This window comes from Ctenopharyngodon idella, chromosome 8 (genome assembly GCF_019924925.1).
Source record: "Ctenopharyngodon idella isolate HZGC_01 chromosome 8, HZGC01, whole genome shotgun sequence".
NCBI classification, from domain to species: Eukaryota; Metazoa; Chordata; class Actinopteri; order Cypriniformes; family Xenocyprididae; genus Ctenopharyngodon; species Ctenopharyngodon idella.
The window spans coordinates 14,999,472-15,015,620 of record NC_067227.1 but is presented as its reverse complement, the minus strand read 5'-3'; the positions used below and the strand labels follow the sequence as shown (position 1 = coordinate 15,015,620).

The 16,149-nt window shown below is 36.7% G+C and overlaps 1 protein-coding gene across 3 annotated transcripts; it reads left to right on the top strand.

The window, feature by feature from the left end:
* Positions 1-284: 284 nt before the first annotated feature.
* Positions 285-14,663, top strand: stx2b (syntaxin 2b). Of its 3 annotated transcripts, none has more exons than XM_051904170.1 (11): positions 286-736; positions 957-1,037; positions 1,770-1,869; positions 5,470-5,544; positions 5,648-5,721; positions 6,657-6,765; positions 10,469-10,542; positions 11,272-11,409; positions 11,511-11,621; positions 13,454-13,605; positions 13,939-14,663. In XM_051904170.1, the coding sequence occupies exons 1-10, from the start codon at positions 635-637 to the stop codon at positions 13,589-13,591; spliced, it is 1,002 nt and encodes a 333-aa protein (XP_051760130.1). In that variant the 5' UTR covers positions 286-634; the 3' UTR covers positions 13,592-13,605; positions 13,939-14,663. The 3 variants fall into 3 exon arrangements, with proteins under 3 accessions (XP_051760131.1, XP_051760130.1, XP_051760132.1); XM_051904172.1 differs by having other exon boundaries at positions 286-864; XM_051904171.1 differs by lacking the exon at positions 13,454-13,605 and having other exon boundaries at positions 285-736.
* The last annotated feature ends 1,486 nt before the right edge of the window (positions 14,664-16,149 follow it).

Genomic DNA, 16,149 nt, shown 5'->3' with positions numbered 1-16,149 from the left:
AGGCTCAGTGAGCCCAATCTCTCCCTTGAGCCGCATTGAAATCTTAGGACATTTATTATCTTAATTCAGACATTGTAAAATCGGCAAAGTAATTTATTAAATCCAATACCTAAGAAGACTGGCCCTTCATATACAAGTTCAGTGAACATGTATAAAGGCTTAAGTAGAACGCTTAATTAGTAAATGGTTTTGATTGGGCCCTTTTGACGAGCGCTGAGAAAAGTAACAGACCCCACGTGACAGCGCTATCCACACTCCACTTCGTCAAGTCTAAAATTTACAACTGAATAATGACAATGAGAATCGTAATACCCATTTAACTGAAACGGACAGTAAATAGTAAATAAATAAATGGAATAAAAAAACATGACAACGCATTGCGGTTTCTATGGTTACTACCACCCTGTTTGGTGTAGCTGCGCCCATAGTCTAATCAAACGCGCAGAGAAGAAGACAGCGTGAATTAAAAGGATGGCAACCAAACATAACGCTTCATAACTGGATTAACTTTGAACGTCAATGCCTTATTTATAAGCGTTTATTGAAAAGTCACTAACTCCAAAGTTTAATTCATGTACTTTCTCCGAAATACTTTAGTTTGTCGTGATCCAGTTAGGACTTGCAATGGACTTTAATGCGCGCGGACCGCAACGGATGTGTAACGTTACAATCAACAGAGGATAAACGACGAATCAACGACATTGTTATGAAGGACCGACTGGCTGATTTAAATGCGGCAAGTGATTGATAATAAACCAGTTAGACGAACTAATTGTTAAAAGGGGCAATAATATATGGAGATCAATGTGTTTTAGTAACAAAATATCACATTTTACATAAAATTGCACATGCATATATTTGGAGGTAACTTTCTCCATTGTTTGTCTTTTTCCCATGTTTGTGTCAGTGTAGTGCTCTTCCTCCGTGCTCATCTGTATCTTTGTGGTTTGTTCTAGTTCAGGCAAAGTGCCAGTGAAGATGGGGGTGTCATTGTGTCCATGGAGAGAGATGGCTTCATGCTAGACTTTTTCAAAAAGGTACAGCCATTCATCTTTATGAAAGGTGCTCTTCATCTGTACACTGTATTTTTGTGATGGACAGTCTATAGGGATTCAATAAAATGCATTAAAATTAGGGCATAAAAGTTCCATTTAGCTCACTTTTAGTTTTAGTAATTTTAGTACTTCAACTCTTTAAATTTTATATCAGTTAGCAACATTTCTAATTTTCATTTTAAGTTTAAAATTTTCATGCAATATTTTTATTTTATTTAAGCGTTATTTCAGTGAATGAAAACTGTTTTTAATACAATAACGCAACCGAAATCTACAGTTTAAATACATAAATTAACTACTTAATTTAAAAAAACGCATTAAAAATTGTTTTAAATTGCGTAACACCTTATTTTAGAGTAGAAGACTGTCTGCTTAATATCTGCTAACATATTATTTTGATGGTCCCCAACAGAAATTATAGGCTACTGACTAGAAGTAACTTGGCAAGTTTGTCAACTTATTCTACTAACCATAACATAACAGTCTACTGTTAATACTCTGATTATAGTTAGATTGTATACTTAAATTGTACCAATGATATTAGGCATCACAACATCATAATGTACAGTATTACATGTATTTGAAAAGTGTTTAATTAAAATATGTCGCAACATGCATACCTAGTAGTTCACATCTAGAATCCCACTGAAGTGCACACTAAATCATTAAAGAAACCTTAAGGTTTGTGTTGAACTATGATTTGCTTTATTTCAGGTGGAGGAGGTCAGAGGTGTCATTGATAAGATCTCCTCCCTTGTGAATGAGGTGAAGAAAAAACATAGTGTGATCCTTTCAGCTCCCAACCCTGATGAGAGTAAGTCACCCCTACTCAATGACTGTGAAATTTGATCAAATGTTACAACTGAAACAAGTAAGAACTAGTTTCTGAATGGTCAGGTTAAATAGTTTTGAGTGACAAGGTAGTGCAGGCTAGCAGATCGAAGGTTCAAACCCTTCCAGGGGTGATTTATGAACTATCACCATTGAGCCTTTGAGGGTTATTACTTAAAGGGTTATTTCACCCAAAAATGAAAATTCTGTCATTAATTACTCACCCTCATGTCGTTCCAAACCCGTAAGACTTTCGTTCGTCTTCTGAACACAAATTAAGGTCTTTTTAATTAAATCTGAGAGCTTTTTGTCCCTTCGTTGACAGCTATGCAACTACCACGTTCAAAAAGTTCACAAAGAGATTGTAAAACAAGGCCTAATTCATTTGAATTGAGTGGTTAGTCCACATTTTCTGAAGAGACACGATAGCTTTATATGATGAAGAGATTGAATTTAGTCTTTATTCACATATAAACATTCATCAACTCACACATCAGTTGTGGTAAACGGAAGCTCAAGCATGTTTGCTTGATGTACAAGAACCAGTGAGGTTCATTCTCGTGTCTTACACAGCACATTTGAGCTTGTTCTTGCGCATCAAGCAGTTTATGTTCGCTGATCAATGTTTATATGTGAGTAAAAGCCTAAATTAAATTTGTTCATTATATAAAGCGATGGAGTCTCTTCAGAAAATTCGGACTAAACCGCTCAATTCACATGGATTAGTTGCGTAGCTGTCTATGGAGAGACAGAAAGCTCTCAGATTTTATAAAAAAAAAGGTTTGAAACGACATGAGGGTGAGTAATTACTGACAGAATTTTTGGGTGAACTAACCCGTTAACCCCAGTTTGCTGCAGTGAGACCATCCCTGCAGTAAGGGGCCGTACACACAGAACACATTATTTTCCATTCCACTGCACTACTTTTCCTTCGTTCTTCTATATAAACACGTGCTAGACCAGGGGTGTCCAATCCTGCTCCTGGAGGGACACAGTCCTGCAGAGTTCAGTTCCAACCCCAGTTAAACTCACCTGAACCATCTAATCAGTGTCTTACTAGAAAGTTCCAGGCAAGTGTGTTGAGGCAAGTTGGAGCTAAACTCTTCAGGACAGTGGCCCTCTAGGAGCAAGTTTGGACACCCTAGTGTTAGATGAGTGTGTTTGACTGCTGTTCTCACATCTCTCGTCTTTTGCAGCATCTCATGCATGACATCGCATTCTAAAAACACGGCGATCAAGTTAAAAGAAGTTCGACTTTTAAAAACGTGTCTCTAGACCTTGCATTTGTTTTGTTTTTTTCATTCGTATTCCATGAATATGAATGTAGTGTTTACATGAACACTTAATAAAGTGATTGTGTTGATGTGTGCATTTATATGTCACAAGCTTCGAATCAGAATTTTGACATGCACACACTGCACGAATATAGAGAGTTTCCCGCTGTTGGCGTGTACTATACTCCCACATTGCCTGTTTTCTTTGTTTTAAAGGACGGACTTAATATTTATGTATTTCGGGTCCTAATTTAGGAAACGACGAGCACATGAAGCTTTGTGCTGTGCTGTTTATATTTATGTGTGTTAAAAACGCCCCTTCCCATGCCCAAAACAAGGCGTCTGTGGATGAGAGTCCGAAACAAGGACTGGTGCCCATTGTCCTGCCCCACTTCAAAGACAATGAGTGTAAGGAGAATTTTAGAATGAGACAACAGTCATTTATGACAACAGTTTGTTCCACCTTTCATACGTCATTACACCATCTCTACGTCATTGAACATGTGTAATACTTTCCAGTTTCAGTTTTGGATTAGAAAAGGGTTAAACCACTCCTTACAATCTGAATGTAATTTTCATAGGATTTGGCAAATTCATTCTGATTGATGTGGTTGTAACTTTTTTTACTCTGACTGTGCTACTAGTCAGATTACAATGGGATTATTAGGGTCCATTTAAACGCAGCTACTGTTTTAACCACAAAATGTGTGAATGGCCCCTAAGTGTACTGTGAAAGGATATTTTTCTTTTTTGTTACCCAGGTTAAGCAATGTTTAATCTGTATCATTTTAAAAATGGGTTAAAATGGGTTAAAATAACACTGGGGCTAGTTTACACTGCTTGTTATTTGAGTTGTAAATTTGTCCAAATTACTCACCTCATCTTAGCTTTCAGCTTCTTTGTAGTATTACCTAATAAATGACAATGACTTTGCTGTTGTCTTTGTCTGAACCCACATTCAGTCTTTCCGTCATTCATATCCACACACAAAAACAACTGATACTCAGGGTTCTGTCACGAACAAAGAACGATTTTATAACTCTCTTCCCAGCGGCACATAGCCTTATAACAGCACAAGACCATGGGCTTCCTCTGCCGGAAATATCACATCACATCATTCTATACAAGTACACCTCTGGAGCAGCCAGGAAACTGCTGAAGGGAAAACATTTCTCACATGCGCATACACACACACACACACACACACACACACACACACACTCACGGTTACTGGGACTCTTTTGTAATGTCTTGGCAGTGTTCGTGGGGGGAATGTGAATAGTGTCTGCTCAAAATGAACACATGTACAGAAAATCATTCAAATGGGGAAAAGAGAGACCCTTTAAAAGTTGCTGTAGTGAATCAAGTTTGGGCATGCAAGGAATCATGGATTCCCCCATCACATTCTTAATTTGAAGTGAGTGTGTTGAGAATGGCTGTTATTTGCAGGGCATGTATAGGACATGCAGGCAGGAATGTGAGATTGAGATAAAGATATCTGCAAGGGTGTGAGTGTTTCTGCAACCAACTCTATGCTTGTTTTTCTTCTACACACAAGTGTTATATATCTCGGTGATGTATGTTCTGTGAATCCCCAAGTTGATAGTAAAATTGAACGATCTGTTGACGATTGTGATATTTCGCCTTTTTAAGAGTGAGCATAGCTATCTACAGTCACTTTTCATTCATATACCTGCCTCCATTTTATATTCTTCTCATATATAACACACCACAGTGTTTCTCTAACATGACACATCATAATGTTAACAATGCTGATTTTTTCCAAAATGGTTGTCTGTAACAAATGATAAAAAACAATAACTTTGATAGCCGACGGTTTATTTTATAGTCTATTATCTGTGAGTTGTATATCAAGTGAACGTCAGGCCCTGAAATATCAAGAAGGAGCCGCTGCATTTATTTGATCAAAATACAGTAAAAACAGTAATATTGTGAATATTATTTCAATTTAAAATAACTGTTTTCTAGTGTAATATATTGTAAAATGTAATTTATTCCTGTGATTGCAAAGCTGAATTTTCAGCAGCTATTACTCCAGTCTTCAGTGTCACATGATCCTTCAGAAACATTTCTTAGTATTATCAATTTTGAAAGTGCTGCTTTATATTTTCGTGGAAACCATGATGCATTTTTTTTTTTTCAGGATTCTTTGATGATAGAAAAGTTAAAAAGAAAAGCATTTATTTGAAATAGAAATGTCTTTACAGTCACTTTTGATCAATTTAATGCATCATTGTTGAATATAAGTTATTAATTTCTCTTATAACAAAATATAACTTTGCTATCAGAAACAAAAGAAGAGCTGGAACAACTCACAGTGGAAATCAAGAAACATGCCAACTTTGTCCGGACCAGCCTCAAATGTGAGTTGGATGTTCTGCTTCTGTCTGTTGATGATAGTGAAGCAGAGATCACCAGTGCACTTGGCAAAGGAAATAAATAAGTTCTGATCTATTTTCTCCTCAGCAATACAACAGAATCTACCTTCAGATGAGCAGGAGAATCAAGCCACAATGGATGCACGCATTCAGAAAACACAGGTGAGAAGTTTCTCTTTCCTTGAAAGGTGCGGTAAGTAGATTTTGAAAAACACTGTTTGGAAGTTAGTCGGGCCGACACCAACAACAAACGTGTAACCAATTAGCATTAGGGGGTGTAGCTATAACGGTCGAGGAGAGAGAACGAGTAAGAGGGAGATTTGAAAAAAAAAAAAAAAAAACTGCAGAAAGAGAGATGATGAGACACAATACAAAAGAGCTCAAAAGAATATCACTGGAATGAAGGTTTATGACTGGGCAAGATCTTTAGGACCCATTAATATTAGAAAATCTTTCCAGCGCTGGAGAGAGCTAAGCGGGAAGGCCTGAAAGCAGATGCGGAGGCTGCTTTGATTCCGCTTCACACGTGAGTTACACTGGGTTTGAGTGTCATTGATTGTCTGGAGCTGCTGTGCTGTTGGCGATTAACAACGAACTCTTGTTTGCATTTACTCTTGTGTGCTGTACATTCATTTTTTGTGCTTCCTTGTCGATCATTCATCATCTGCGCTTTATTTTTTGTGAAGCATTTTGTTGCGCGTCAGTTGTGATAAACAGACATCCACTTTTGCATTGCTTGTGTAACTGTGGCCAGATAGTGAGAGTTGTGCAGGTAAACCACTGCACACTGGCGACTGCTAGAGGATGCAGTTTTTTAGCATCATTGGTAGTGCACTCGCCTCGCCTGCCACCAGCGAACGGGCCGGGGTTCGAGACCGACTCGGAGCAGTGTGGCTAGGATTGGAGGGTGAGTTTTGGAGGAGAAGCAATGAAGAGAGGGGTGGGTTTGTTTGGGTTGATTTCAAATATCAACAATATCCAACAGTGTTTTTCAAAATCTACTTATCCTACCTTTAACATTCTACCATCCTGCACAGTCATATTTTCAACCCAAATTGATTTGTTGCACTTACTGTTTCTTTTTTTTTTTTTTTTAGCACACCAACTTGTCACGCAAGTTTGTGGAGGTAATGACACAATATAATGAAACCCAAGTGTCTTTCAGAGAGAAGAGCAAAAGCAGGATTCAGAGACAGCTGGAGATCAGTGAGTCACACGTGTACCTTCATACATTCTCAAACACATATTTCAATTTCAAATACTTTATTTATCCCCGAAGGGCAATTCACAAGGTCACGCAGAGTAACAAGCAATATACGTCAAAAACACAACACAGTAAATAAATAACACAATGTACACAACATATGTGTATTCTATGTTATGACATATAAACATCTAAGAAGCAAATCCAGACCCTATAAAAAGTTTTTTAAAAATATGTAATCACAACATGGTAAGCCTGGGGGTCAGAAATGATTGAATTTAGAAGCTGAACCACTTTAGGAATGAAGGTTGCCTTCCTCATTTGTGTCCTACAACCTGGACAACGAAGTCGTCGCCCTGAAGGGAGCCACTCAAATTCAGAAAACAATACATAAGATACCTGTAAACAGTTGACACATTTCCACTTAAAAGGACAGATGCTGTATATATTTTCATGCATATACTGTACACATTAATAAAAAAGGCCCACATAAGCCGCGTTTCCACCGCAGGAACTTTCCCCAGGAACTAGGGACTTTGGGGTGGTACTCTGTGTGTTTCGACCGCAGGGACCAGGGTCTAAATGAATTTCCAGGTAAAAATCCCCCTCACAGAAAGTCCCTGCTCGTGAGGTAATGCTTTTTCAAAGTTCAAGAACTTTCGGGGGTGGGACTTGGGCACCGAACATGCTGATTGGTTGAGTTCGTCAACCACCATTTTTAAAAGTCTGTTGCGGTGCGTGCAGTAAGAGTTGTATGCTATTCGAATCAACAATGGAGTTTAAAAAATACGACTGATGGACCGACGACGAGGTTCAGGCTTTATTAAGCTTATACGCGGAGGACGAAATCCAGCGGGAACTGGAAAGTTGCGCGCAGTCCTACATCACTGGACTAATCTTCACGGTACTTTAGACTGTGATGGAAACACAGACAGCAACAGGTCTGGGGGTGAAAAAAGTTCCTGAGTTCCTGAGAAAAAAGCAGCTCAAGCGCTGCTATACTTTTGTCACCACTAGTTTTTGATATCATCTTGGTGTGTCATGGTCTTTAAACTGTTTTTGCTAGGGTTGAACAATATGCTGCCATCATATCAGTAATCATGCCGGTATTAGAGATTTTAAAAAGTATCAGCATTGGTTGATATTAGATATGCAGTTAGGTCCATATATATTTGGATACAGGCACAATTTTCATAATTTTGGCTCCGTATACCACCAGAATAAAATTAAAATGAAACAATCAAGATGAATTTGAAGTGCAGACTTTCAGCTTTAATTTAAGGGGTTGAACAAAAATATCAAGTAAAAAGTTCAGGATTTGAAACCATTTTTATATTGGGCTCAAATGTAATTGGACAAATGAATATAATCATAAATAAAATGTTCATTTTTAATATTTTGTTGAGGATCCTTTGCAGGCAATGACTGCCTGAAGTCTGGAACCCATGGACATCACCAACGACTGGGTTTCCTTCTTTGTGATGCTTTGCCAGGCCTTAACTGCAGCTGTCTTCAGTTGTTGTTTGTTTGTGGGTCTTTCTGCCTTTAGTTTTGCCTTCAGCAAGTGAAATGCATGCTCAATCGGGTCGAGATCAGACTTGGCCATAGCAGAATATTCTACTTCTTTTCCTTCAGAAACTCCTGGGTTGCTTTTGCAGTGTGTTTTGAATCATTGTCCGTCTGTACCATGAAGCGCCGTCTAATCAACTTTGCTGCATTTGGCTGAATCTGGGCTGACAGTATATCTCTATACACTTGGTGTTCTGTCTTCTGTCACATCATCAATAAACACCAGTGATCCAGTGCCACTGGAAACCATGCATGCCCATGCCATCACACTGCCTCCACCGTTTTACAGATGACGTTGTGTGCTTTGGATCATGAGCTGTTCCAAGCCTTCTCAATACTTTTTTCTTCCCATCATTCTGGTACAGGTTGCTTTTCCAGAACTGGTCAGGCTTTTTTAGATGTTTTTTGGCTAAGTCTAATCTGGCCTATCTATTCTTGAGGCTTATGAATGGTTTGAACCTTGTGGTGAATCAAGTCTTCGCTTGATTGTAGGCTTTGACAATGACACACCTATCTCCTGGAGAGTGTTCTTTACTTGGCTGGATGTTGTGAAGGGGGTTTTCTTTACCATGGAGAGGATCCTGCAATCATCCACCACTGTTGTCTTCCGTGGATGTCCAGGCCTTTTTATGTTGCTGAGCTCATCAGTGCATTCTTTATTCTGTTTTGAGTCAATTGACCAATTATTTTTGGTCCCTTGAAAAAGGGGGTAGCTATTCTCAAGAGCTGTAATTCCTAAACCTTTCCTCCAATTTGGATGTAAATACCCTCAAATTAAAGCTGAGAGTGTTCACTTTAAGCCCATATCCATTACATAACTTGAATATGTTTTGGTAAATACCTGAAAAAAAAATTGTGCCTGTGTCCAAATATATATGGACCTAACTGTATATTAGCTGAAATTGGATATTTAATTGTGCAACTAATTTATGGAATTTTTAAATTTAGATTACCTTGGCCTTGATCTAACACTTACTTAAAATTAATCTTTAAAAACGCTATAATTTAATGATTTAATAACATTGTTAAATGTAATATTTAGCAAACCTCATAATGAATATCCATTTTTCATACTGTACATAATATTATGATGCCTAAATACACTTGTAGCATTTAAAATGAATCATTTTAGTTTTTAGTGCTTTATTTTTGTATTGTTTAGGAAAAATAGTACTAAAATTTGGTCCAATAAGGACAAAAATCTTTGCCTAATTATTGTTTTCCCCTTTTATCACATGACATGCTGCTCCTGAAATATAATTTGAGTAATATGTGGTCAGACATGTAGTGCAGACCTCTGAAAAGACTGTGTGTGTGAGTGGGTTAATGAGGTACTTTCTTTGCTTTACGACACATGAAACGGTGGTTTGTCACCGGAGACTGTAAGGCAAGTGTTACCTGGGCAACAGGGCTCCAGAGATCCTGCTGCACCTCTGCACAGTGGGCCAGGAGCAGATTGTCATGTGATAGTATACTGAGTTATATGTCATGTGACTGTTGTATTTGCATAAAGAACCACTTATCTCAACTTTGCATTTAGGGGAAAAAAAGAAGAAGAAGAAAAAAAAAAAATCAATGAAAGGTTTTTTTTTTTTTTTGTGGGGGGGCTTGATTTATGTATTTGTTTTGTGCTGTTTGAAGTCACTATTTGAAGTTCAATTAGTATGTAGTGAGATGTGGCCTGCTGGGGGATACTAGGATCAAGAGCAAAGCTTTTTTCATGTCCCCCTCCATGGTTTTTATATATACAAGTATGAATATGTGCACTGGTCCACTGTTTAGGGGTTATATTGTTTGAATGTGTGTGTATTTTTCCAGTGGCCTTTGCATTGATGGTTTCAGCCATTGTAATGTTCCCTCTCATTTTCCCAGGAGAATCAAAATAGTCCCTAAGGCATACTTGACCACACACACATGTACAAGCACATGGTACACACATACACTGTTCCATGACACAAAGCCAAACAATTATCTAAATGGACTAGCCTATTAGCAATTACTGGTCATCATCTCATGTTTACCCATGACAAATTCACACACAGACAGCCATTTCTCAAACAAATAATGGCCTAAACAGGATAGGCCAGTTCGTGAGAAGTGTTGTTTTTCTGATCTATTACACTTTGAATTTTGTAGCTGGAAGAATTACAACTAATGAGGAATTGGAAGAGATGCTGGAGACTAGAAACCCTTCCATTTTCACCTCTGATGTAAGTTTGCTTCTCGAAATGACTACTTCCAGTCTTACTGTAGGCTGAAGGAAGGAATATTAAAATACCGCAGCTCTCATCCAGAGCCAATTTCCTTTGGCTTCTCATCTTACTGTTTTTGTAACATGACATGAGAGCAACAAATCTTTTCAACAATTATGCAGAATTAGCACCCTCTGCTGGCTGTTTCTCTGCAACTCACACAAAAATCATAATTCTGTCATCATTAACTACATTAATTGTGAACCCATATTTCTAACATGAAGTACAAACTGAGAATTTTTTTTCTAAGCAATTACACTTCCATTCAAAAGTTTAGTGTAAGTAAAAATTTTTAAATTGTTTTTCAAAGAAGTCTCTTCTGCTCATCATGGTTGCATTTATTTGATAAAAAAAAAAAAAAAATACAGTAAAAACAGTAATATTGTGAAATATTATTGCAATTTAAAAAAAAAATGTCCAGTCTTCAATGTCACACGATTCTTCAGAAATCATTCTAATATGCTGATTTAGTGCATTTTTATTATTTATGATTCTTTAACAAGTACAGTTCTTTTACATTTCTCAATTTTTTCGTAAGAAATAAAGTGCTACAGGTTTTTAACATAAGGGTGAGTAAATGATGACACAATTGTCTTATTTTGGATGATCTGTCACTTTAATGTTTATGTAGTGTTATCATTGTTTTTAAGTTCCTAGAGGCTGTTAAAAGATATCCTTTGTTTTCAGATCATCTCCGACTCTCAGATAACCCGTCAGGCCCTTAATGAGATCGAGTCTAGACATAAAGACATCTTGCGGTTGGAGGCCAGCATTAAAGAGCTTCATGACATGTTTGTAGACATGGCCATGCTTGTTGAGACCCAGGTACAGTGATCAGTAATCTTTATTGTTGTTTGTTCACTTATTAGTTGTTACTAGAACTTGTAGAGCATTCATTCATAAACTCACTCATTTACTTTGTACAGGGTGAGATGATTAACAACATTGAAAAGAATGTAAACAATGCAGTAGAATACGTCGGTCATGCTAAAGTGGAGACCAAGAAAGCTGTCAGGTACCAGACACAGGCCCGCAGGGTAAGATAACAAAACCTATAATCTATTAAACCAGAAAGGATACAGATATTTTTGAATATCATCTCACCTGGCAATTGAGTGTTATAGTAGAGTTCCACAAATCACACAGTTCTCCATAGAGAAACTGATGAGCTCTGAGATTAAAGGCTGGAATGCACAACACAACTTTAACAGATATTAAAACACTAGGCATCACACATTTGCCAACTTTTTAAATGGTTACAGAAAAATGGCATTGTACACTAAACATCTGGGGATCACAACTTTCAAGTCGTTCTAATTTTAATCTAATTTTAAGGTCTCGCACATTTAAAGGGGACCTATTATGCCCCCTTTTACAAGATGTAAAATAAGTCTCTGATATCGCCAGAGTGTGTATGTGAAGTTTTACCTCAAAATACCCCACAGATAATTTATTATAGCATCTGAAATTTGCCACTTTTGGGGTTAAGCAAAAACGCACCGTTTCAGTGTGTGCCCTTTAAATGCAAATGAGCTGCTGCGCTCGTCTAAGAAGGCAGAGCTTCAAGAGCTCATTCTCCGGTGTCAGGAGTCAGTCAGGATGCACTATAATGTCAGAAACTGCGAATATATGCTGCATGGAGATAGATCAGGTATAGTTTAGTTTAATTATGGTTATAACTTATATTGTCTTCTTGTTTTTATCCACTAGTCCTTGTTTTTATCCACTTAGTACAAGCCAGCGAGCATTTTCTTCGAAAACAAAATGAATCCACCTCGTTTTCAGCGGCTCAGATTTCAGGAGTACCTGCAAACGGCTTGTTCTGAGACACTGCTTATGATTAATGGGGATTAAAAAAAGAGGAGTGGTTGGATTTTTGTCACTATAGGGTGGTTGTGTACGCACACTGCCAACACACATTTATGTCCAAACACCATGCAAAAGTGAATTTTGCATAATAGGTCCCCTTTAAAATGGCAGACGACATTGCGGAGAAGTTAATCGCCGAGGTCCAGAAAAATCCAGCACTGTTTGACAAGTCAAAACCCCTTTTCAAGGATACTTTAAAGAAAATGGATATATGGAAAACAACCGGACATGCCCTTGGAATAAATGGTGAGAAGTAATGAGATCATTATGCCAGGCTAGCAAATAGTGTAACATAAAATTACCTCAGGTATCCAGTGCTAGTTTCGACAACATTGTCTTGCTTCTTTTGAAGTTGCAGTGAAAAAGACTAGGCGATGTTTTTACACTAGCTATTCACTCAAAACATAGTATGCTGAGGACATCTGCTGGTTAAAGCCGTGTAAATGCAACAAGAACAGCAAAAACATGTTGTACACACTTTGAAACCGTAGCGCATGAGCTTAGAATAAACAGACCATTAACGTTCACTGGTGTGGATGCAAATATAGTTATCGTTATAGTTATCTTTATAGTTATTGTTCTTGGTGTGAACTGGCCCTAACTCTAAAAGAGTCTGTGTCCGTCATAAACTACAAGATTTTCTGCGAAATCTGTCAACTCCGACTGCTCAAAATCTGCAGAATGGCTCTGACTTTCGACAACTGACATTAAATCGTGGCAAAAGCCATGTAGTGTATTCCAGCCTTAAGAAGCCTCGTTATATAATACTCCTTTTTTGCTTCCAATCAGAGTTTGTAATATTCAGAAATAATACAGCCCTAAAATAAATGGGACTATTTTATAATGAATTTTATAATTGGAATGTGTAGAGCTCTTTACCTTTGTTCTGTCACAATATGTACTACAGTCTTAAGAATATTCTGTTCTACAGAATTTTGAAATGTTACCATGTGCTTAAATAAATGCAATCATTATAACACTTTCTTTTTGTCTTGTACAGAAATACATCATTCTTGCTCTTATTGTTTTTTCCGTTCTTGCTGTGGTCGCACTAATAATTGGCTTATCTGTGGGACTGTCTGTTAAAACCACAACTAACTCCGCCTCCTCCAGCTCTAACGCAGCCAATCCTGCCTAAGCATGGTTTCCAAGGTAACAGCCAGTGCCCAATCACTAACATTCTCATCTAGCCTAATTTCACTTTGCCTTTCTTTAAACCTAGCTTGAATGTGGTAACAATTATGTCATTTTAAAGGTTTCAAAGAAAGATATGCTCTTATCAATACCAGTTTACTTGCTTATGCTCACCATGGCTGCATTTATTTAATCAAAAATACAGGAAAACAGTAATATTGTATTATTACAACTTAAAATGACAAAAAAGGGATGCATATGCTTTTGCTTACAAAAACGGGTAAATTTACATTTGTTAATTAGTTTTATACATACTGGTAATTTTTGTTGTTCTTTATCTCTCTGTCATAGAAATTGGTCTATGTTGCCATTTGTGGAGCCGTGTGCATCATTCTTCTCGTCGTCATCATCGTCACTGCAATTTACGGTGATTAGTCACCTAAAGCAAAGCTTTCTTTCCTTTGCCATTACTGTGCCTTTTGAAAAAAGAGAGAATTAGTTTTTTGTCCTGCTGTATACTTAACTGCTCTTGAATTTATTACCGGTGAATTGTGTAGAAAATGGCAATGAATTGTGGTCAAAGACTTTCCTCTTTGACTTATATGCTTTGCCACTTCACTACAACAACCAGAGGTAATTATGTCTTTTATTTATTCAATGCTAGTAAGTAAATTTTGCACAATTGAGTAATATTTTGTTATATTACGATATTTAACTCTGGGTACTTTGTGCCTTGGGAGGTCTGACTGACAATGTGGAGTTAAATGCAATCCAACGAAGTGCACCTAAGATGTTTTAATAAAAAAATAAAAAAAAGGGAATTGTATTGTATTCAAGAATCACAAGTTCAAAATATTTTGTTTCAGCTTTTACACAATGGTTTGACAGTGTTCAATATGACAGTTGGCTCCATACAATATGATGTCAGATCTGTGAACCATGTTATAAAACATGTTTTAATCACTTAATGTTGTTCCTTTTTGTCTCTTACATGACTGTATCTGAAAGGAACTATATAGTCAAATGTTCACAAAGTGTATTGTAAAATAAATGAGTTGCTCACTGCTCACAACTGTTATACTGTATCTTTCTGTTATTGGTGAATGTTTATCGCATACAATTGTTCAAAAGTTTGGATTTTTTTTTTTCTTTTGAAAATGACTACTTTTATTCAGCAAAAACATTTAATTGATCAGAAGAGACAGTAAAGACTGTCATTTACATTGTTACAAAAAATATTTTTAAATGCTGTTCTTGATCATGTGACACTGAAGGCTGGAGTAATGATACTAAAAATTCAGCTTTGCATCACAGGAATAAATTACGTTTTAAAATATATTTAAACAGAAAGCAGTTATTTTAAATTGTAATAATATTTCACAGTATTACTGTTTTTACTGTATTTTAAATCAAATAAATGCATCCTTTGTGAACAGTTTTGGGGGTAATGCATTACAACTTAAGTTACGTAATCGGATTACTTTTTCAAGCAACTAAAATAACGCATTACTTTTTCAATTTACAACAAAATAAGTTACTTTTTCACATTTATTGACTTACAGCTCTCCTGTCCCCATGTTGAGAGAAATAAAGTGCAGAGGCGTTGTGTGCGCTGTGTGAACATGATGGTTATTGCAGTTCTAGACTAAATGTGAACATGCATTTATTCATCTCACTTGCATGGAAATATTCAGTATTCCTCAAAATGAATAAAAACAATGAAATGCAATCTCAGAATTGTACATAAACCTGTAATAATTAACTATATTACATTACACATATACTTTATGTATTTAATCTCACTTTATTAAGTAATGTCTTTGCTGCTGACCTTCAATGATCTAATTCAACCATACTAATAAGCAAAACATACTTTAGGTTAGATTTAAAAATAAGAGATTTAATCTCCTGTATCCTATTCTTTAATCCAGAACAGCAGGTTTGAGCGGCGCCCTCTACTGCACAGGCGTAAATATGCATTTCCTTCAGCTTGAGGCTTACTCATTTAACTTTTGGTGTGAAAGGGCCTGAACATTTGCCCAAAATAGAACTTTTATTGTTGTTATTAAAAAACAAACAAACAAGCAAGCCCAGCCCAGGTGAGAAAAAGTAACGCAAAAGTAATGTAACACATTACTTTTCATAAAAAGTAACTAATGCAATTAGTTACTTTTTTAGGAAGTAACGCAATATTGTAATGCATTACTTTTAGAAGTAACTTTCCCCAACACTGTTTATGAATATAAAAGGCTCCTTTAAAAAAATCTTACATACCACAAACTTTTTAATAGTAGTTAAATATTGATTCCTCTACAGCACTGCCCCCCCCCCCCCCCCCCAAAAAAAAAACAACAACAAACAAACAAATCAAAAAACATAAAAGGCTTCATTATTTACATTATCTTCTCTTGCAAGGTATTGATCAACTGATAATTACATATATCCAAAATGTCCAGAAATCACTATACCATTGTTTTAATGAGAAGTCCTCAAAACCCTTTGTTGATGACATCACCCTCACCGTTACCATGAGAACCTCAGTATGTGTGACATTGCTGAAGC